At 41.4% G+C, this 19,646-nt stretch overlaps 2 protein-coding genes across 5 annotated transcripts in view; one reads left to right on the top strand and one right to left on the bottom strand.

Moving 5' to 3' along the window:
- The window catches only part of CEP250 (centrosomal protein 250), a 137,028-nt gene that overhangs the window by 42,086 nt on the left and 75,296 nt on the right, over window positions 1-19,646 (bottom strand). The window lies entirely within an intron of this gene.
- Window positions 837-6,232, top strand: GDF5 (growth differentiation factor 5). The gene is made up of 2 exons (XM_082228543.1): window positions 837-2,447; window positions 3,668-6,232. Exons 1-2 carry the CDS (start codon window positions 1,811-1,813, stop codon window positions 4,534-4,536), a joined length of 1,506 nt encoding a protein of 501 aa, XP_082084669.1. The 5' UTR covers window positions 837-1,810; the 3' UTR covers window positions 4,537-6,232.

Here is a 19,646-nt window from a genome sequence, read left to right as displayed (position 1 = left end):
GAAACGATGGTGGGTGGGGGAGTCTTAATCAAAGGGGGGAGACAGCAACACACTGTGTGAATAAATCCCATCAAACACCACCAACTGATGTGGATGGGAAACATTGAGAGAGATTTCAGAGGCTTAAAACTAAAAGTGCTCACATTTGGATGCGCAGAAATATACACAGGGAAACAGTGACCCAGGTGCATATGAATGCCTAAGGTGGACACAGCCCCAATCAGACATTTCATCCATCTAAAGTAAATAAATAAAAAAAAACAAAAATAAGCATTGGACAAAGCAGTCATAGCTCCTGGGCATATTTCAGCAGGTGATGTAGGTTGTGGTGCACAGGTGGACAAGAAGCCCCTGAAACATTCCCTATGCATCAGAATTCATCTTGGGGCCAAATTTTGTTGAGCAACATGTACAAGATTAAAGATTTGGGATGCTCTTCTTCATGCAGAAGACATCACTCAGCGAAGCTCACCTGTTTTTGTTACAATCTAGAAGACATTATTTGCCTAATTCACGGTCTGCTTTCCCAAAGTTTATATCCTGTTTTCTGGAATCAATGCAGCAAGAAAGCTTCATTCCACATATAAATGTATTTATGATATATAGTACCTTTACAGTTCCAGCAGTCTGTTTTGTAGTAGCAATTTTTTAATTTTTCTGTAAAATATCACATTTATACTAAACTATTTAAACAAGCTGTCTTTTCTTTCACAGGAGCTCTAGGTTCCTGCAGGGGACACTGCTGCTTAAACATTGACTAATCCTGGTAAAGAGAACCAGTTAAATAAAAGACTCTAAAAAGCTTTATGCAGCGCTAGCAAATATTCCCTTAGCTAGGCATCACATGAGATTTTGCTTAATTTCTTAAAGACTTTTAAAAATATGTCATAATAAATGTTTTAACGTGCTTATTAAAGAAGAGTTTATTTTGTTAATACTCTTGTTAACTCTCATCCTTTCATCACCCAGTGACAGAAGGAAATTGCTGCTAATAAAGGTCAGCGTCTATGTTCAGAAGAACTTTATAAAACATCTCTGTGAATTAGAGCATGCTTTAATGCATTTATTCCAACTGATTTTGCTAAAGGCTTCTACTTTTTCTCTTATACGGCTTTGTCTTGTTTAAAATGAGAAGTTCATTTAAGGCTAAAAGAGGCAACAAGTTGCCACTTTAAATTGCATATTCTATAGAGTTTGGGTCCTACAGAGTTGTTTTACATGAAGCAGAGTATGACTCATGCTAATGGAAAGGGCAAAGAAGACTTTTTAAAAGAAATATATCACACTTAAATTAGTTTAGACAGCATGACATCAGAGAGTAATTAAATAGGTTTTTGTTGGAATTCCGCTTCCAATTCCTGAGTTCAGGTTTGTAAAAGATTTCTGAGCACCTGCAGGTTTCTGTGTGTGAAATATTTTCACTGGAAGGGATTCAAAACTTTTTAAAAAACCTTTTAATACAGAGGCAGCATTACGCCATTCTTCCTTCTTGGAAAAAAAACCCTCTCCGATTTAAACAAGAGTCCTTCAAGTTTTTAGTCACTTTTACAGAAGAAAGGGGGGTGGTAAACTTTCTCTTTTCAAGAACAAGCTGCTAGCAGAAACCAGGAGAAGACCAAATTGACTAAATTAGCATTTCCACTATGGGACTGGATACAAATATTAAACAAGTAGATTTAAAGTGCTTTAAGCTTAAAATAAAACGCTTTCTGCTGACTTTGGTTCTTAATTTTTTTCATGTTTTCTTATGCCAAACTGGAGGAACCTTTTCTGATTTTTTCTTTGGTGGCATTCAAAGGAAGACCAGAGGATGAAAATCCTGCACTTTCTTACTCTACTGCTTTGGCACTTTAGCTGGTTTTACCTCGTTTTCATTTCCTTAGCACTGAGTCCTGCTGAAGCAAGTCAAGGCAATCCAGGATCCAAATTAGGATTGTCAAACATTGATGGAAAAGAGAGAAACCCCTTGCCAAGGGCAGGTACATTTAGAACGGGGAACCATGGATATAGCGCTGGGAATTCAAAGTCTAGGGCAAAAAATAATAATGCGCAAGCCGGACTTCTCTTGGCAAAGACTGATGACTCAAAGAAGACTCTCTCTAAAGCAGGGAGCACAGACAAAAAGGTAGGAGTTCAGTCTTCAAACAGACAATCGGGAATAAGGACGGTGACCCCAAAGCTACAGAACTTTGGCCCCAAGGCCCCACTGAAGAAAACTGGCACCAGCAATTCAGATGCCAGCTCCTTCAAAACCAAAAAGACTAAAGAAGCTATTGCCCAAAGGGAATCTAAGGAGGCGTTCAGGCATCCTGCGATCACCCCACATGAATACATGCTCTCCCTGTACAGGACTCTCTCTGATGCAGAACGGAAAGGTGTTAATGGAAGCGTAAAACTGGAGACTGGGCTTGCCAATACAATTACAAGCTTCATAGACAAGGGGCAAGGTAAGAAAATAGAATGTTTGCCTATCTTTCAAGTGTATGAAATCCATGTCAGAAGTTAAAGGGCAGAGGGGATCTGTATTTCCAAAAATCTTGGCATTTTCATCCTTGCAATGTAGATTTAAAAAGCATTTTTCACATCAGCTTTTTGGTATGTTTACAATGACCAAACAAAATGGCCATGCTTTTATCTCAGTGATATTAGTAATTTTAGGATTATGTTGTTGTTGTTGTTGTTGTTTTACAGTGAAATAAAATGCTTTTATTTCCTGCAGAACATGCTACTAAAAGTGTGTGGTGGCAGTATATCTGCTGCAGCAAACAATACCCAATTAGTCCATTTCAGCTAAAATACCAATTTAAAGGGTTAGACTTGGGGAGAAGAAGACTCTCGAGTCTTTCTGATTTTCAGTCAGTCAGTCCTTGCTGATTTTGTTGTTTGTCTGTTGTTATGAATCAAACAAATTTAGATGTACTTTGTTATAAGAAATAAGCAGGAGATTTAATATTTCGGTGATGTCTCCAAGAACTCATCAGGAGTCCATCCACATTCTTCCTTAGACCCTCACATGGCCCCACAGCAACCTGTGAATGCTGGATGGATCAAGTGACAGTGCTGTTGGGTGCACAGGTCTCTGACACAAGCACCACTGGAATGAATGATTTGTGCAACCATGCTTGGTAAATTTAGCTTGGATCAGTCATTTTAATGTTGAGTGTTTAGTCTTTATCTAGACTAAAGGAAGTGTCATGCTAATGGACAGCAAATACTCTCTCTCTCACACTTTCTCTATGTATCTCAATAGGTCGATAGTATATAAAAGAGAATGTATGCCTTCAAACGCTAAATCAAGTGACAGCACATAAGTGACCAAAAGTACAATAAAACAAAATGTATTAAATTTGCCGTCTGGAATCTTAATACCAAATGCAGTCAAATGGAAACTAAGTCCTATTGATTAGCCTTAATGTACTGTCGGATTAACTTTGGGGGACAAGAACACAGACTAAAATAATGCAGAAATATTTCTATGTCTGAATTCGAAGTGTTCTTTTAGTAAGCCTCCATGGAGTATGAACTTGTAGCATTTCCATAGCATTGTTTTATAATTCCCAAGGCTGCAAACTAATAGTGAAGGTCATTGTATATTATTAAGAGAAACTGAAATTTTGAACAAATTTCTGTTCAATATACATACAACTCTCCCTCTTTCTCTCTTTAGATGACCGTGCTCCAGCTGTTAAAAAGCAGAAATACATTTTTGATATCAGTGCATTAGAAAAAGATGGCTTGCTGGGGGCAGAACTGCGTATTTTAAGGAAAAAACCATCTGACAACTGGAAGCCTACTTCTCATGGGAAAACATGTCAAATGAAACTATTCAGTTGCTCCATAAGCAGGCAAGCATCCATCCTCTTGGACTCTCGGACAGTCAACATCTTAGATACCGCAAAATGGGAAGTCTTTGACATTTGGAAGCTTTTTAGGAATTTTAAAAACTCTGCTAACTTGTGTTTTGAACTGGAGGCTTTTGAAAGGGGAAGGCCTGTTGATTTAAGGACTGTGGGATTTAACAGAACAGGGAGGCAAGTCAATGAAAAAGCTCTCTTCTTAGTATTTGGTAGGACAAAGAAAAGAGACTTGTTCTTCAATGAAATAAAAGCCAGATCTGGCCAGGATGACAAAACTGTTTATGAATACCTATTCAATCAGAGAAGAAAGAGACGGGCTCCTCTAGCAACTCGGCAAGGAAAGAGGCCCAACAAGAATCTGAAGACAAGATGCAGCAAAAAAGCACTTCATGTGAATTTTAAGGATATGGGCTGGGATGACTGGATCATAGCCCCTCTTGAGTATGAAGCTTATCATTGTGAAGGACTTTGCGAATTTCCTCTTCGGTCCCATCTGGAACCCACCAATCATGCTGTTATCCAAACATTAATGAACTCTATGGACCCAGAGTCGACACCTCCAACTTGTTGTGTTCCGACAAGACTGAGTCCTATTAGCATCCTGTTCATTGACTCTGCTAATAATGTAGTCTACAAACAATATGAAGACATGGTAGTGGAGTCCTGCGGCTGCAGGTAGCAGCAGCGCAATCTCTCACAGTACTAACTGCAAAGCCTTTCCTAGCAGTTGACAAAAATGAACTGACACAGATCAGCACTGTGATATCACTCAGAGTGGTCGATACATGTTGTGGCATCTGTCACAAGCAATGCATTGGTTGGCAATTAACACAAGCCTATTTTACTCTGCTGCCTCTTAGTTGCAGCACCCTAACCTCTACAAGCTACTATCAAAGCTCAGTGGCATGGGGGACTGTGTAATATTGCATACCCCATGGTGGCTGAAATTCTGTTTGTGGTGCTACATTGTTCAGTTGTTCCCTGCCATACATCAACCATGCCTCCATCGTGCTTCTTGTCTGTCCTGTTCAACACTAATTAGCAATTGTATGCAATGCTGTTGTGCCACATTTGGAGAGGCTCACAGCTGCCAACACAGCAGCTTGAAATATGCTGAAGTAGCCATTAAAACCTTGGATCAGCTCATGGTGCCAAGCCATAGACAACGTTGTTGCATCAGTGCAGCATCTGTTGCACTGCACCTTAAATGTTTGTACTAGTGACACAACTCATAGGACCAGGCTGTATGTTTTCTAATAGCTAGAATAGATTTATAGAAGAAGTGACAAGAAAAATCTACTGAAATGTAATTGTTTTTGTATCTACCTTTTGGACTCATTCCAACACTAATTTATTACTTCCAGACTCTGTTCTAGATCAAGACATTTTGCTCTCTGGAGCAGAGCGCCAAATGGTGCTCCAGATACTAGAGCCAACACTTCTGAAAGTCAGTTCCTGCCTTCATCTATCCACCTAAATTCCTCTGCCTGAAGCAGCTTGATTCACTGTGACATACAGTAGGGCAGGCCTAGAGTTGCACAGATTCACCCAGAGTAACAACTTTCCTATGAAAACCTTCTTCTAATGACATTTAATTTTCCCATGATACAGATTTTTGAATTTCTAAGGACACTGGCAAATTCAGTGCAAGTTGCTTCTGTACATTTTCGCTTTCTCCTTCTGGCACAGTTTCGAAGCCTGAACAATAATAATCCATCTTTGTAGGATTAATCCTCTGTTTTCATCATCATATATATAACTTTCATATGTGCTTTAGGATATCTCTACAAAACAGTGGACAAGATTCACATAATGAACCCCATTAGCCCCATTTGTGCAATGGAGCATTGCCTCATCTACTCCCATGATCCAAAAAATTGACTGGGAAAGGGGGTGTCAGAAGAACCCCCAGAACAGCACATGGAGAAAGGGGGAGGGGTATCATTCCATCTGGTAGCCAGAAGGCTTGTACGGATGGAATGACTGGAAGAGCATGTTTAATTCTACCCACAGTGTTTAAACTAACTAGTTTAACACAAATAGTTATGAGCAACATTTCATAATTCTTAAAACTGTATATTTACCAATAAATAAATAAATGTTGAATTTGTTTTAAATTGTATGCATTATACATGGATTTAGAGAACTGCAGACAAACCTATTTCTTTCAATGTATATTTTATTTCAGCTTCATATCTTTATTAAATATCCATCTTTTTCATGTTAACGTTCAAACTGTTGTATTATTCTGCTTCTAATTCACGCTGTTCTCTATTGCTCGTAGTAAAATAACAGCTTAAGATGTATTAAATTATTGACAGTGTTAAGTGTATCTAGGTGCCATAGTTACCATAAATATAATTTTATTTTAAAAAGCTATTTGTTTTGAATGTTTTGTTCAATTAATGAAAACAAAACAAGAGAACCTAGGATTGAGGTGGGCTCTGTTTCTGAGCTATTATGGTTCTGCGCAAATGTTTGATTGCCAGCAGTTGTATCTTCTCTAGAGGGTTTGTGGGTGAGGAAATTGCTATGGTTGTACTTGCAATTTATACCCTTGGAGCGGCCTATAGGAAGGTTCTCTTGCCAGTCTACCTCAGGCAACGCCCATCTTCCAGCCAGAATCTGTTATTGGCTCCCACCAGTGGGCTGCCACATTGAGAATCCTATTGGCTCCTTCCCACACCCTGTGCTAGCAAACAAGACAGCCCACTGCAAAGAGTGGCAAGTGAGGGTTTATGGATTACTAATGCATCTGATATACTAGTACCAGAAGTCTGGTTGCTTCTTTCACTTGAACTCAACTGAGTAGAAAAGGGGGGGAACAATAACCAGTTACAGTGGTACCTTGTTTCCCAAATGGCTTGGCTCCCGAACAAATCGGCTCCTAAATGCCGCAAACCCGGAACTAAGTGTTCCAGTTTGTGAACGTTTTTTGAAAGCCGAACATCCAACGCTTCTTCCACTGCTTCCAATTGAGTGCAGGAAGCTCCTGCAGCCAATCGGAAGCCATGCCTTGGTATTCGAACAGTTTCAGGAGTCAAATGGACTCCTGGAACGGATTAAGTTTGAGAACCAAGGTACCACTGTTTTAACAGCTGTCAAAGGACTAGTATGGGCTGTTCTAACAATTTATGGTGGCTACAAGACAATTTGCTGAGAAGGCTTCACCTTGCTTCTCTAGCAACAAAACATCAAAGTATGCATGAGAAAAGAGTAGCAGTTGATTCTCAGATGTTTCATTGCTTGCTGCTCTAGTACTTTGTAACAAGCTGTTTGTGAAGTCTAGAATGATTAATGCATGCAGAACTGAGCATGTGATGAAATCTAGGAGAACCTAATGCCTCTGCATAGCAGCAGCCAATGTCCAGAGTAAACAATCGTTTCAATAATGTGTGGATGATCGAGACAATCCCTAAAGGGAGGAGGTAGACATCGCCCAATAACAGAGGACATGGATAGCATATAGTAAAAACCTAAGCATCCCCTGGCATTTTGCGTTAAAAGATTTCAAGCAACATTTCTGGAAAGGTTTATGCTGAAGACCATAGAAGGTTATTGCCAGTCAGAGTATTCAGCAGTGGATTAAATGGACCTTAAAAGGTAAAGGTAAAGGGACCCCTGACCATTAGGTCCAGTTGTAACTGACTCTGGGGTTGCGGCACTCATCTCGCTTTATTGGCCGAGGGAGCAGGCGTACAGCTTCCGGGTCATGTGGCCAGCATGACTAAGCCGCTTCTGGAGAACCAGAGCAGCGCACAGAAACACTGACCTTCTGATCGGCAAGTCCTAGGCTCTGTGGTTTAACCCACAGTGCCACCCGCGTCCCTAAATGGACCTTAGATCGGGTGGAATAAGACAGTTTGCCAGTTTCATATATTCGTATTTACCTACATTTCTGTGGGTGTTACCTTCATTTCAGTAAATAGTTATTGAGTGACTCAGGGCCCCTAGCTCTGGCCTTTGTCTGAGTCAATATCTGAATAAGTAGTTTGGGAGATAAAAATATAAATAAAAAATGTAGCCTCAGTCCACCTTTCTTCCCCATACTTTATGACTGCCCTTGAGGGACTGTAGAGAAATTGTCTTCGGTGCAGAACTGAATATAGGTTTAATTTCCCTCAAAAAGGTGAATATTGCAGTCATGGTGTTCGTGAAAACCTGTTTATTTTTATTTTTGCTACTTACACGCTGTGACAAAATAAGTGGTAGGGATCACTGGATGCATTCAAACACACATACAAGCTTCATCTGCCTTGCTCCTCAAAAGACATACTTGCCTCTGAATGCAAAGCTGATTTTCTCTTCCCTTCCCTTGTACAGTTTTTGATCAAAGGCTTGTATTGTGCCTATTTGAAAATCGGGTTTTTTAAAAAATAAAAAGCTTGGAAAAACTTTCTGAAGAGAGGAAGAGGAGGGGCTTAATGCTGCCACAAAGGCTATCCCATCAGCACTGTGCACAACTGGCTACTAGCAAAATACAGACATACCTCATTTTATTGATCTTTGCTTTATTGCTCTTCACAGATACTGCTCCTTACAAGGATGTGGGTGCAGCTGCAGGCAGCCCGGCCACTTTCAGGGGAAGGAAGCCCCCTGCCACTGCCACCCCCCTTCTGGCCCAGGGAGTGGAGCTGGCTAGAGCTGGTGCTGGCCTTCCCCCCTCCTGCCCCTGCAGCCAGTAGTGGGTGCTGGCTTACTAGACTACAGCAGAGGCTTACAAGCTTTTTGAGTCCATGGCTCCCTTGGCTATATTCTTTCTGCAGCTCTCCTGTGTGATACTTGGGATAAACCTGACCATCACTCAAGGCACCCCAGGGTGCTGTGGCGCATCGGTTGAAAAACACTGGATTATAGTATAGTGTAAACATAACTTTTATGCGCACTGGGAAACAGGGGGGAAATGTGTGGCTCGCTTTATTGCGGTATTTGCTTTATCATGGTGGTCTGGAACCAAACCCACACTATGTCCAAGGTATGCCTATACTATCCTGTAGAGAAGAGATTGTATGCTTGACTAAACTAGAGTATGCATGGGTGGCTCGACAGCAGCCTTTTCCTGCCTGGTTTAGGTCTTCAGCTGTTTAGGTCTGCAGCTCCCATCCTTCTCAGTCAGCCATGCATACATGCTGGCTGGGTCTGGTGAGAGCTGTAGTCCAAAGCATCTGGATGGCACAGTGACCTGAGCACTTTCATCATGTCAGAATAGACCCAGCCAGTATACCTTCTAAGCCTCCAAGGCTAGTTCAGTGCTGGCCCAATAATTAATTTCCTGAAGAACTTCAGCTGCATTACTGCCAAAGGATGGAGTCTGTCCCTAAGATATGCTTCCCAAGTGTTTGTAGTACATGCACATTTGACCCATTCACAATCACAGGACTGATCCTCACACGTATCTCCACAAAACACATGGAACGTTCTGTTTATAGAAAGTGGTCATGTCAATCCATTCATAAATAGCTATTGTACCCTTAGCTAAATTCCATTAATACTACACTAAAACCACAAAGAGAACGGTGAAGGCTTGCTTTATGTCTAGGCAGGACACGTCTAAGCCACTAGGGTTTCTTTCTGATATAACAGAACATCTGGATTTCAGCAGCAGGTAAAGGATGGGAGCAAGATCACATGGCCCCACAGAAGTCTTTACAGCACCTGGGAGAAGAGCCTCGTGAAACAATTTGGAACACAAACTGGCTGTGAAAACTAAAATGTTGCCCATTATGCCTGATAACATTCAGGATAAGTGTGAAACAAAAGGGTGTGTTGCACTAACTGGTAGTTGCTGGCGGACTCCAGGATCTATCTAGTGCTGGCCCTACTAGGCAGAAGGAGGCAGCCACTGGAGGCAGCCCCAACACCACCATTCCCCCCAAGTCCCCTAAAAAGCTACCCTGCTATGGCAATGTACAGTGGAGGATGCTGTTCCAGGACCCATGTTGAGATTCAACTGCCAATTATATAAATATTTAAAATATCATCCTGCTCTTAAGCCAAAAAAGGATCCCAGAGAAGTTTACAGATTGCTAAAAAAGAAAAGACCCTTCCATCAGGCTTACAATCGAAAAAGACACAACATAAGCGGTAAATGGTCTGGGAGGAGAATAGTCTTGTCCTTTGCTTTAAACAGCCCTGAGTCCCTATCTGGGGAAATCAAGAGAGAGCTTCGGGGAAATCCTTTGGCTTTTCAAATTTAATGATTTATTGTTTCTAAATTAGCGTAGCTATACTGTTGCTTGTGAAATGCTTTTTCCTTGAACAGCTGGATACACGTATCCAAATAAATATACTGCCCAAATAAATGAAATGGCAAAAGGGCCATACCTTCCTGAGAAGTTGTGCTTCATGCTTTCGAAATCCATAAGTGTTGTGACACCTGTAGTACACCTCACAGTAATATCAGGATTAGGTTTGGGTTGACAGGCCCCAATGCAGGAGGAGGAAGAAACGACCAACCAGTGGGGCGGGGGGAGCTGACTGGTGAGAGCAAGGGTTGGGGAAGGGGACTCAACTTCAACCACTTTGGAAGTGGAGGCAAGGATGCCAGCTCCATGCTCTGATCTCCTGGCTGAGTGGAGAGCCTTACTGGAGGCTGGGCTGGGCTGTGGGCAGCTGAGGGGGACGGCAAATCAGGAGGCAGCAGTATCTGATCAGAAAAGCAGAGTGCAGTATTTTCCCCTAGAACCAAGCACCAATCCTGCAGACCTGAGCAGACCCACCCTCCCCAGAGGAGTGTGCATCTGCAAACCCGCAAAGCAAGCGAATCTCATGAGTGAGAGCATAACACTCCGTTTTTAAAACGCTTGACAGGCAGGATATGGAAACTCTTGGGACATCTTCGTTGCCTCTGACGAGTTCTGAACTTCTTGTCCTGCTCCTGTACTCCTGAAATTGTGATTCCTGGATTCTGTGTCTGCTGCTAAGCCCGTACTGTTAGCTGGCCTGCGGAAATATCTCTTTCTTACTTCCTTTTAAGAACCTCTTCCCTGTGAGTATTGAGCATGAGGCAGGAAATTATTGCCATAATGAGCCTCTCCAAAATAAGGAAGACATAGTTTGATCTTTCCCACATGTAATGAAGAAAAAAACAAAGCAAAGATGACTTGGCGGGCAGAGTTAGTTTTCAACCCATGCATGGTAGTGATCAATGGAAAAGGAAATGAGTCTGGAGGGCCCCACCCAAAGAAGAAAAACTTTCCAAAAATATTAGGAAATAGTTCTACCAAAAAAGAAAAGAAAAGAAAAGTGAGTAAGAAAGGCTGGCGGTGGGGAAGACACGATGTGGCATACATTGCTACATAGCACCAATGTATGGATGCTGACCACTTAAAAAAAAACTTTTCAGGATTGTATACTAGATCTTTTTGAGCTTAGTGTTGTAAGTTTTTTTTCAGAACTGCCAATTAAAACCTGAAATTTGTTCATATTGGACCTAAAAGAGAGAAAAATATTAAAAAGTGCTAATGGAATGCCCCTGTCTTTAGTAAGTCCCATTATGTTTGAGGCTGGGAATGGGGTGGGGAAGAAGATTGGATAACTGGGATCATAAGTCTACAAGTGAGTCCATGCAACAAAGTGTTGCAGTGCTGGGTAGTTCTGTTTAGGGTTCCATCCACTCCATTTCCCTTCCTCCCTAGCCAGCATAACAGTCGGCAAACATATAATGCCTACTGAACATGCCTAGTCCTTTGTGGACTTTTTTTGGTAGGGGTAGGTCGCCATTTTGTTTTGTTTTTCTGGGGGTGGAGATGGGCTGGACAGACTTGTGCCTAATCCCAGGTAGAGTAAAACATTTAATTTTCCCATTGATATTTATGATCAGCTCTGTCTTCTACTGTGAAGAACATTTTATAGTAGCTTCTCCGTTTGAAGCAGGAATTTTCTACACATTCTATACTTTTGCCATCTATGTATCCCTGCTTCCTTCCTTTCTTCCCAGCCACTCCATTCTTTTCTCCCTTCTACCCGGTCCCTCCCTCAGTAGCCATTCAGTATCATTGCATCTTTTGGGGCTGTTCGTTGTTTGCGCACCACAATTTGTTCTAATTTGGGGGCATGTTACAGAGGCCTCATTGGCCTTAACTTGAAGTTGGAGATTGAGGGCCAGTCCCGTGCTGTGGAATCCTCTTCCAGCAGGAAATTGCTATTAACTTTGAGGCATCTCTTGAAGACTGTTCTTTATGCCAATAGGCCAATGCAATGGTTTACATTTTATTGTTTAGCCAGTCATTTTAATGGTGGGTTTGTACTATTTTAGAGTGTTTTATGTTTTCTTGTACATGAGTTGGTGGTATATAAAAGCAAGCGAAAGAAAGAAAGAAAGAAAGAAAGAAAGAAAGAAAGAAAGAAAGAAAGAAAGAAAGAAAGATCTTACCAAGCTACATTGTTTGCAAGAGCAGTGGAGAGAATCTATGTGGATTTTTTCAATAAAGTGTAATTGGACTGTAAAAGTGATTCATGAATTTGAACAACCTAAGAAATGGAAACCTTCAGAAGGTATTGTTAAGGATTTATTTTAGCTAAACTCTGTATGTTAAATAAGAACTAGGAAGCTTCATTGCTCATGTATGTTTGTGTTTTACACATTTTCTTCTTTTTTTGCAATGGCTATGGCTATGAGCAATAAATATTTATTGTTCTAGCAAACCAGAAAAGAAAGAATGATAAAATGAGATCTAGTATAAAGAGACTGAGCAAAGAAATAATTCACTCTTAATTAGTCAGGGCCCCTTATTAAACTGATTTCACATAATTAACAGCAGAAACCTATACATGTGCCCCCATTGTAAGACACATTTAATTTAATGAGACTTCATCCCAGGTAAGTCTTTATAGGACTGCAGCCTAAAGTACTTCTCATAACACATAAACTACATTATAGAATTCACATTATGTTAGCCAATAGCACAAATGGCTTAAGAAACCCCCAGAGACGTTTAGTGAATATATTTATTGGTGGTACCACTTCCATCTAATGGATTTTGGAAGCAAACAAGAAATGGATATCAACAACTCACCCTCCTTGTGAACTTCCTTGGGGAAGTTTGGCAGTTTGAAAGACACAGCACTGGTCTACAGTGAATCATTGGTCTGATCCAACATGTCACTTGTCCAAGTTCAAATTCCCACATTGAACAAACTTTAATTGTTAACTCTGAGCTTTCATGATGCTTTGTGGCTGCAGCCATGAGCACATTCTCCTGTAAGTATGTCCTATTTAATGACAATATATACATTTATATATGTTGCATGTGCAGCCCATATCTAGAAGCATAAAAAGCTACAACAAAATATGCCAAAGGCTTACAACCCCACAGCTATTACTCTCTTATCAGCTGTTGGATTCTGATACAGAGTGTGAAGACTGGTGTCCCATATTATTGTTATTGCCAAGTGCCCTGCTGTCCACTGGGGAATTGGCATTAGCCAAATGGTAAAAATGAGAAGAAACATGAGTGGTAAAATAATACAGGTTAAAAGTTCAGCTTTCCACCTTTATGATGGCAGGTTTCTCTCCTCTCTCTCCCTCTTACTGAAAATGTCTCATTTTTATTTACTTTCTAGGGTCATTATCTGTCCCCAGTGAGTCTTTGTAAAGGTCCAAATTTCAAATAAACAGTACACTATGAGACAGGTATGTGTCGGTAATTTTTGTTGCATTTGGCTAAAATATGAACACTAAGCTGAATAGGTAAACATAAAAGTATGCCATTTAAAACAATGCATTCCCATTAGTGTTTGAATATGCGCCTAAACTCCATGTACACTTTTACATGGTTATGTCATTTCCTGTATAAAATGTGCTTGTTTATACAGCAGCCATATGAAAGATGCAGTAACCCAGTATGTGGGCTATTTGAAGCTGCTTTTAAGAAACATAAAACCCCTTGGCCCTTGTATAATAAAAGGTGTTAAAAGATACTGCTTTTACAACATCTTACCCAAGCCTGATAAGATTTTTTTTCTTTTTCTTTTGCTGTTAAAAACTTTTACTCTGTGGTTTTGGTTAATCTTATTTTAGGAATTGTTATTCTTGTTGCATAGTGTAGGGGTATTTTTTTTTACAAGTTTGACATAAAGTTACATATCAGGTGACGATGGTTTTCAACAATTGTTAAATAATTGTCAAGCATAAATAGTCAAATTAGTTGACAGGCCGCCTAATCCTCAGGGACTGCAAAGGTGCAGAAGCGAAAAAACAGTGCCACTAAAATTCATAAGACTGTGTGGACAGCAAGTTTTTAGGGACTTGGATGTGGTGTAATAGAGCCATCATTGCTTCAAACCCCATTCGTGTGTTTTTTTAAAACTATCCCACCACAGCTCCTGGCACAAACCAACTTTGCCGATTTCTGTAACTCTGCAAGCAGTACCTGAGGAAACACTAAACTACCGTAGTTCCTAGGTATGAGGCCAGTTTTGCAGTACTAGATGTTAGTGCCCATGATATCATGGGTGATGGGTACCCCCTCCACACAGTTTTTTTTTCCACTCCAGAAAATAACGTGTAAAGAACATGTGTTTATCCAATGCAGAGCAGAGCAGAGAATATCTGCTCATCTGCAGTAGCGGCTGGAACATATTATCCTTGATCTTGTTATTATAAATGTGCAGTTTTCTGTTAGTTGTTTTTAAAAGGTGCCTTGGATCCAAAGGAAAGTTACCCCAGGAAGTACTCAGCAGGCAACCTTCCCCACTCAGCAACCACATGCACCCCTCTCTGGGGTTTGGGAACCCCTCCTAAGCAATGAGAGACAGAGTATGAATGACTGCTGAGTGAGGGAGAAGATGCTTTGCTTGAGTCCTGGCAGTACCTGCATCCTTCCTATGCCCAAGGTAAGTTACTGAGATTTGGGGACACGGGAAGGGGTGTGTGGCACTCGCTTTCAAGGTGAGCAGGGTCCACTTTGCCATGCCTTGCTGGAAAACATCTGAATGGGGTTGCCTGTTTTTTCAAGTTCCCTATTTGAATATTTGTGCTGTCCAGGGGCAAAACTAGGATTTATTTCACCCGGGTCAAAGACCCAGTTTAGCACACACAAACCCCATTTATGTACACACACAGGCTGGGAGCATCAATGTCACCCCTCTGGAGACCCGGGGCAAAAAAACCCCCAGCTAACCCCACCCCCCCAGCTATGGCACTTGTGCTGTCCCTAATGATTTATACCTTTATATACATTTCAGTGGGGTTGGCTATAGCTCAGTGATAGAGCAGCTCCTTTGCATGCAGATGACCCTGGGTTCTGGCTTCTCCAGGTAGGATTGGAAAAGACTTCTGTCTGAAACTGTTATGTACTGAAGTTCTCACCCTGGGCCAGCAGGGGGATACTGTAGATAGTTTTCACTCAGGTCCACATATGCAAATAAGGAATTGAAAGTGACGTTCAGTGATTGGATAGTTACAGAAAGTTGCTACTGTTGTGTTGTAGAGGAGCTCTATGTAAGCAGGCTGGCTGAACCCTTCAGTTCAGTTCTGTTCTGGCCTGTGAATAAACAAGAGCTGTTTGAAGAATCGCTGTGTTGTCTGATATGTTCACCCACAACTTAACAGAAACATTGGGCAGCTGCTGCCTGTCAGTGTAGAAAATACACTGAGCTAAATGAGCCAATGGTCTGATTCTGAATCAGACAGCTTTGTGTGTTCCTATGTTAGCTTCATGTTCCTTTGATATGATACATCAGACACACATTCTGAAGAGCATGCTGTTCAGTTACAAGCCCTCAGGTTTACACAGAATGACTTTATGACTAGCCTACAGTAAGAAATGTAGGGTGCAATGGGACTCCTCTAAAACATTAATTATCCTACCAGAAGTACTGTGGTGCATTTTGGATGTTGTGTCATACAAAATCTGGATCCCCATAGATGTTTTAAATATTGTATGAATTAATCTATTAAACATATTTATTGACTAGACTGTCATACTTCAATGCAATGAAAGGGATGCCAATAATTTTCTTTTTTTAAAAAAAGAAGTGATGATGACTCCAACTGCCATTGAATAAGGCAGTGCATTTATGAGAGCAAACTTTTCAAGCTCAATTATAGGAGTGATAAATATGGCTTTTGAAATCAAAACCAATCTTGACATCACTTATTAAAATGCAATTAACTCATAATATTGTCGTTTTAGACGTATGCTATGCATGAGCTCTGCTCACCAAGTTTTTTAGACCACTCGCTTAGAACAGGCAGCAAATACTGTAAAATGTTTTACTATCTGGATATAGTTGGTTCAGTTTTACTGGAACATGCTCTCCTCTCTGTTGTAAGACTCCCCTGTCTGAACACCGCAACCTGGAATAATGAAACCAAATGTATCAGGGCAGAGGTCACTAATGCACACTCCACTACATGATTTTGAGAGGATCCGTCTTCAGATTTCAGTCCCAGGAGTGGACTTTTTAAAATAAAAGGATGGAGGCAAAAATCATAGGAAGCAAATGGAAAACCTTACCCAACTTTAAGGCTAGTGGTTCCTGCTACTCCTGTTAGAATGGCACATTTATTTACTTTAGCTGATCATCTGTGGGGGCTCTGTTTGCGACTACCTGCCCAGCAGGATGCTCCTGGCATTTCATCCCTCCCTGTCAATTTCTGAATATGTTTTGGCCCAGTGCCCAACTGGAAGGTTTGATGACTCCAGCAGACATTGTTACAGCAACAGAACAGAACAGAACAGTGATTAAGCTGCCCTCTACTTTGTCAGATTTTTCTTCTCATTTGTGTGCTGTTTAAAGAAGAGAACCTTTGCTGGTCAGACAGGTTTTTCACTCCTGCCTGCTTTAGCTTTCCATTACCAATAAGAGGTTATACAGCGTACAGGGCTGCACACTGTACCACACTATATGTAGAGGAGGTGTTCAGACTTAATTTATTCCCTGCCCCTGGATAAAGATTATTGCAGCTGTGTGTTTTGGAAAACTATCAATGAAGGGAGTTCAGCTCATACAACAAGCTTTGAATAGGCTACTGTACTCTGTATTTCCAGGTTCTGTTTTAATTGCACTTGCATATTACCTTAGAGAAAGCCAAAATCTGGAAAATGTTTTCTCATAGATGGTACCTCAGCCTTCTTGACCTTCTTTTTCACACCAAATGCATTCATGCATATGATCAAAACAATCTAATATGGAACAGGGCTTGTCTATAGAACAAGCTTGCATTTGCCAAAATCCAGGTTTGCTTGGCCATGGGTAACGTTCTGCGGACACTGGTCTCCAATGACCCTGCTCTGGACATTGGTTGAGTTATTGTCAGGAGATGCAGATTAAATGGGAAAATGGGGGGGGGGGACAGACAGGTATTTTGTTGCCAACAATGTTGTGTGGATGCTGGGGGGAAATGCAAGCACGCATGAGTAGCACCAATTCCAGAACAGACTTTAATCTGGAAGTGTCCCATGACATGGGGGATATTATGATCCTATCCCTGGGTGTTATTTCATGCTCCAATATAGTACTATATCATAAGATACTGAATACAGTGGTACCTCGGGTTACATACGCTTCAGGTTACAGACTCCGCTAACCCAGAAATAGTACCTTGGGTTAAGAACTTTCCTTCAGGTTGAGAACAGAAATCGTGCAGCGGCGGCGCGGCAGCAGCAGGAGGCCCCATTAGCTAAAGTGGTGCTTCAGGTTAAGAACAGTTTCAGGTTAAGCACGGACCTCCGGAACGTATTAAGTACTTAAACTGAGGTACCACTGTACCCACTAATCTGCAGTTGATATGTGTGGGAGAAAAGTTGGAGGCACGCAGTGGCAGCTTGGCTTCATGTCGTCGTCTGTCCACTTCCCTGCCAACCTCTGCTGCCTTGAGATAGTTTGGGAACATGGGGATTGGGCTCGTGTGTATGGCTTTCCAGGCAGGATTAGAGCCCTAAATGTATTTTAAGATTACCAAGGGCTGCCAAAAAAGGCCTTGCGGCCCACACATTGGACCACCCTGCTCTTTGCCATTTCACACTAAAGGATGGAACTAGAACATTGAATTGGACCTAGAAGCAAATGGGAAGCTGATGAAGTTGAAGTAAAATCAGTTCAGTGCTCCAGCCTAAGAGTACCAGACAAGTCTGGCTGCCGTATTTTGTGCTAATTGGCACCATACCCTAAATGTCACCATCCCACTTTTGCAACAACAAAGCCACTCTTCCCTCCGAGCTATTCTTTTCACTTGCTTTACTTGCTCCGCCATTTTTGTACTGCCATCCACTGCAGCTTCAATCTTGAAGATCACTAACTGTTCCAAGCACCAATACGATTGCAAAACCTTGCCTTCTGTGTTTGATAGGTCTAGTTTTTGTCACCTGTTGATTCCCAACCCCCAAAGTTTTCCTGATACCTGAAAGGTCCAAATTATTTTCTTATTGAAGGTAAGCAAATTACAAATTAGAGGACTAGTGAGGAATCTGCTTTAATATCAACCGCATACCCCCTGGCCATGAGGCAAAGGAAGGATAAACCTTGGCATGAAAAACACAAACAAAAATGCCAACCTATTTTGTTATTACCCTGAATCCATGGGCTGGAAAAGGGAAGGAAAAATCTTGGCATGATTGATAGAAAACGGATGGTGACAACAAGCAGTATGGAAGTCAAGAAACTTGTGCTGCGGGTTGATTTTGGCTTCAGAACTGTGAAAGAAAAGTCCCAACAGGATAAAAGCAGATTGGAACTGGCAGAAAGTACAGAGTCTAGTCCAGAGTAGCAACTGAATGATCAATGACTAATTTGTGGGGGATCTACTGAGCAAGACCTGAGATCACAGAACATGAGACAAGGCACAACTACATAGTGGAAAGCATTACAGCAAATAAAAACAAAACAAACCTCAATTAAATTAGCTCAGTCCTGAAAAACACTCCGCAACTTCCTTGATATGTACTTGTCCTCAAGGAAGTGCAGACCACAAGTGAAAATGGAGGTTCCAGAAGCATTACTACCGTATTTTTCACTCTATAAGAGCACCTGACCATAAGACACACCTAGTTTTTAGAGGAGGAAAACAAGAAAAAAAATATTCTGAACGAAACAGTGGATGTATGATTTTTGTGGTTCATGCTGTGGCCACAGACATGATATGTGATTTGACTGTGAGTTTCGGGTAGCCCAGTGCAAAAATCCTGAGAAACCATGTGGATCCGTGCTTTGTAACCATGTTTTTGCACCATTGCGGCCCCACGAAACAGTGGATGTGTGATTTTTTTTTGGTGCAGGCTGTAGCCATGGACATGCTATGTGATCTGAAGATGAATTTGGGGTGACCCAATGCAAAAATCCTGAGGATCCATGTGTTTTTACCTCCCCCCTCCCAGGCAGCCTCCTTTATCTCTAGAGTCCCTTATCTCCCTCCCGATCACTTGCCGATCAGCTGCTCGGCGGCTTTGTTTCAACACCCCCTTCCCTATTGTTTGCCTTAGTGTCTTTTCCTTAGCTGGAACAATGTTTTGCTCCTCCTTTTCTTCTAATTTCTCTCCTCATTGCTTTAATCTTCCTGTCTCCTCTCCTTGCAAGTTCGCTGTCTTTACCTCCCACCTCCCAGGCAGCCTCCTTTATCACTAGTCCCTTATCTCCCCTCTATCGCTTGCCAATCAGCGGCTCAGCGGCTTTGTTTAAACACCCCCTTCCCTCTTTCTAAAAAAAAAAGAAAGCACGATCTGCTTTTTGCCCCTGGGCAATTCGGCCCCAGGGACCACACATTCGCTCCATAAGACGCACAGACATCCCCCCTTACTTTTTGGGAGGAAAAAAGTGTGTCTTATGGAGCAAAAAATACGGTAATTA

This window comes from Podarcis vaucheri (genome assembly GCF_965113315.1).
Source record: "Podarcis vaucheri genome assembly, chromosome: 6".
NCBI classification, from domain to species: Eukaryota; Metazoa; Chordata; class Lepidosauria; order Squamata; family Lacertidae; genus Podarcis; species Podarcis vaucheri.
Note: the sequence above shows the minus strand (reverse complement) of the source record. Positions and strands in the feature narration are given on the sequence as shown.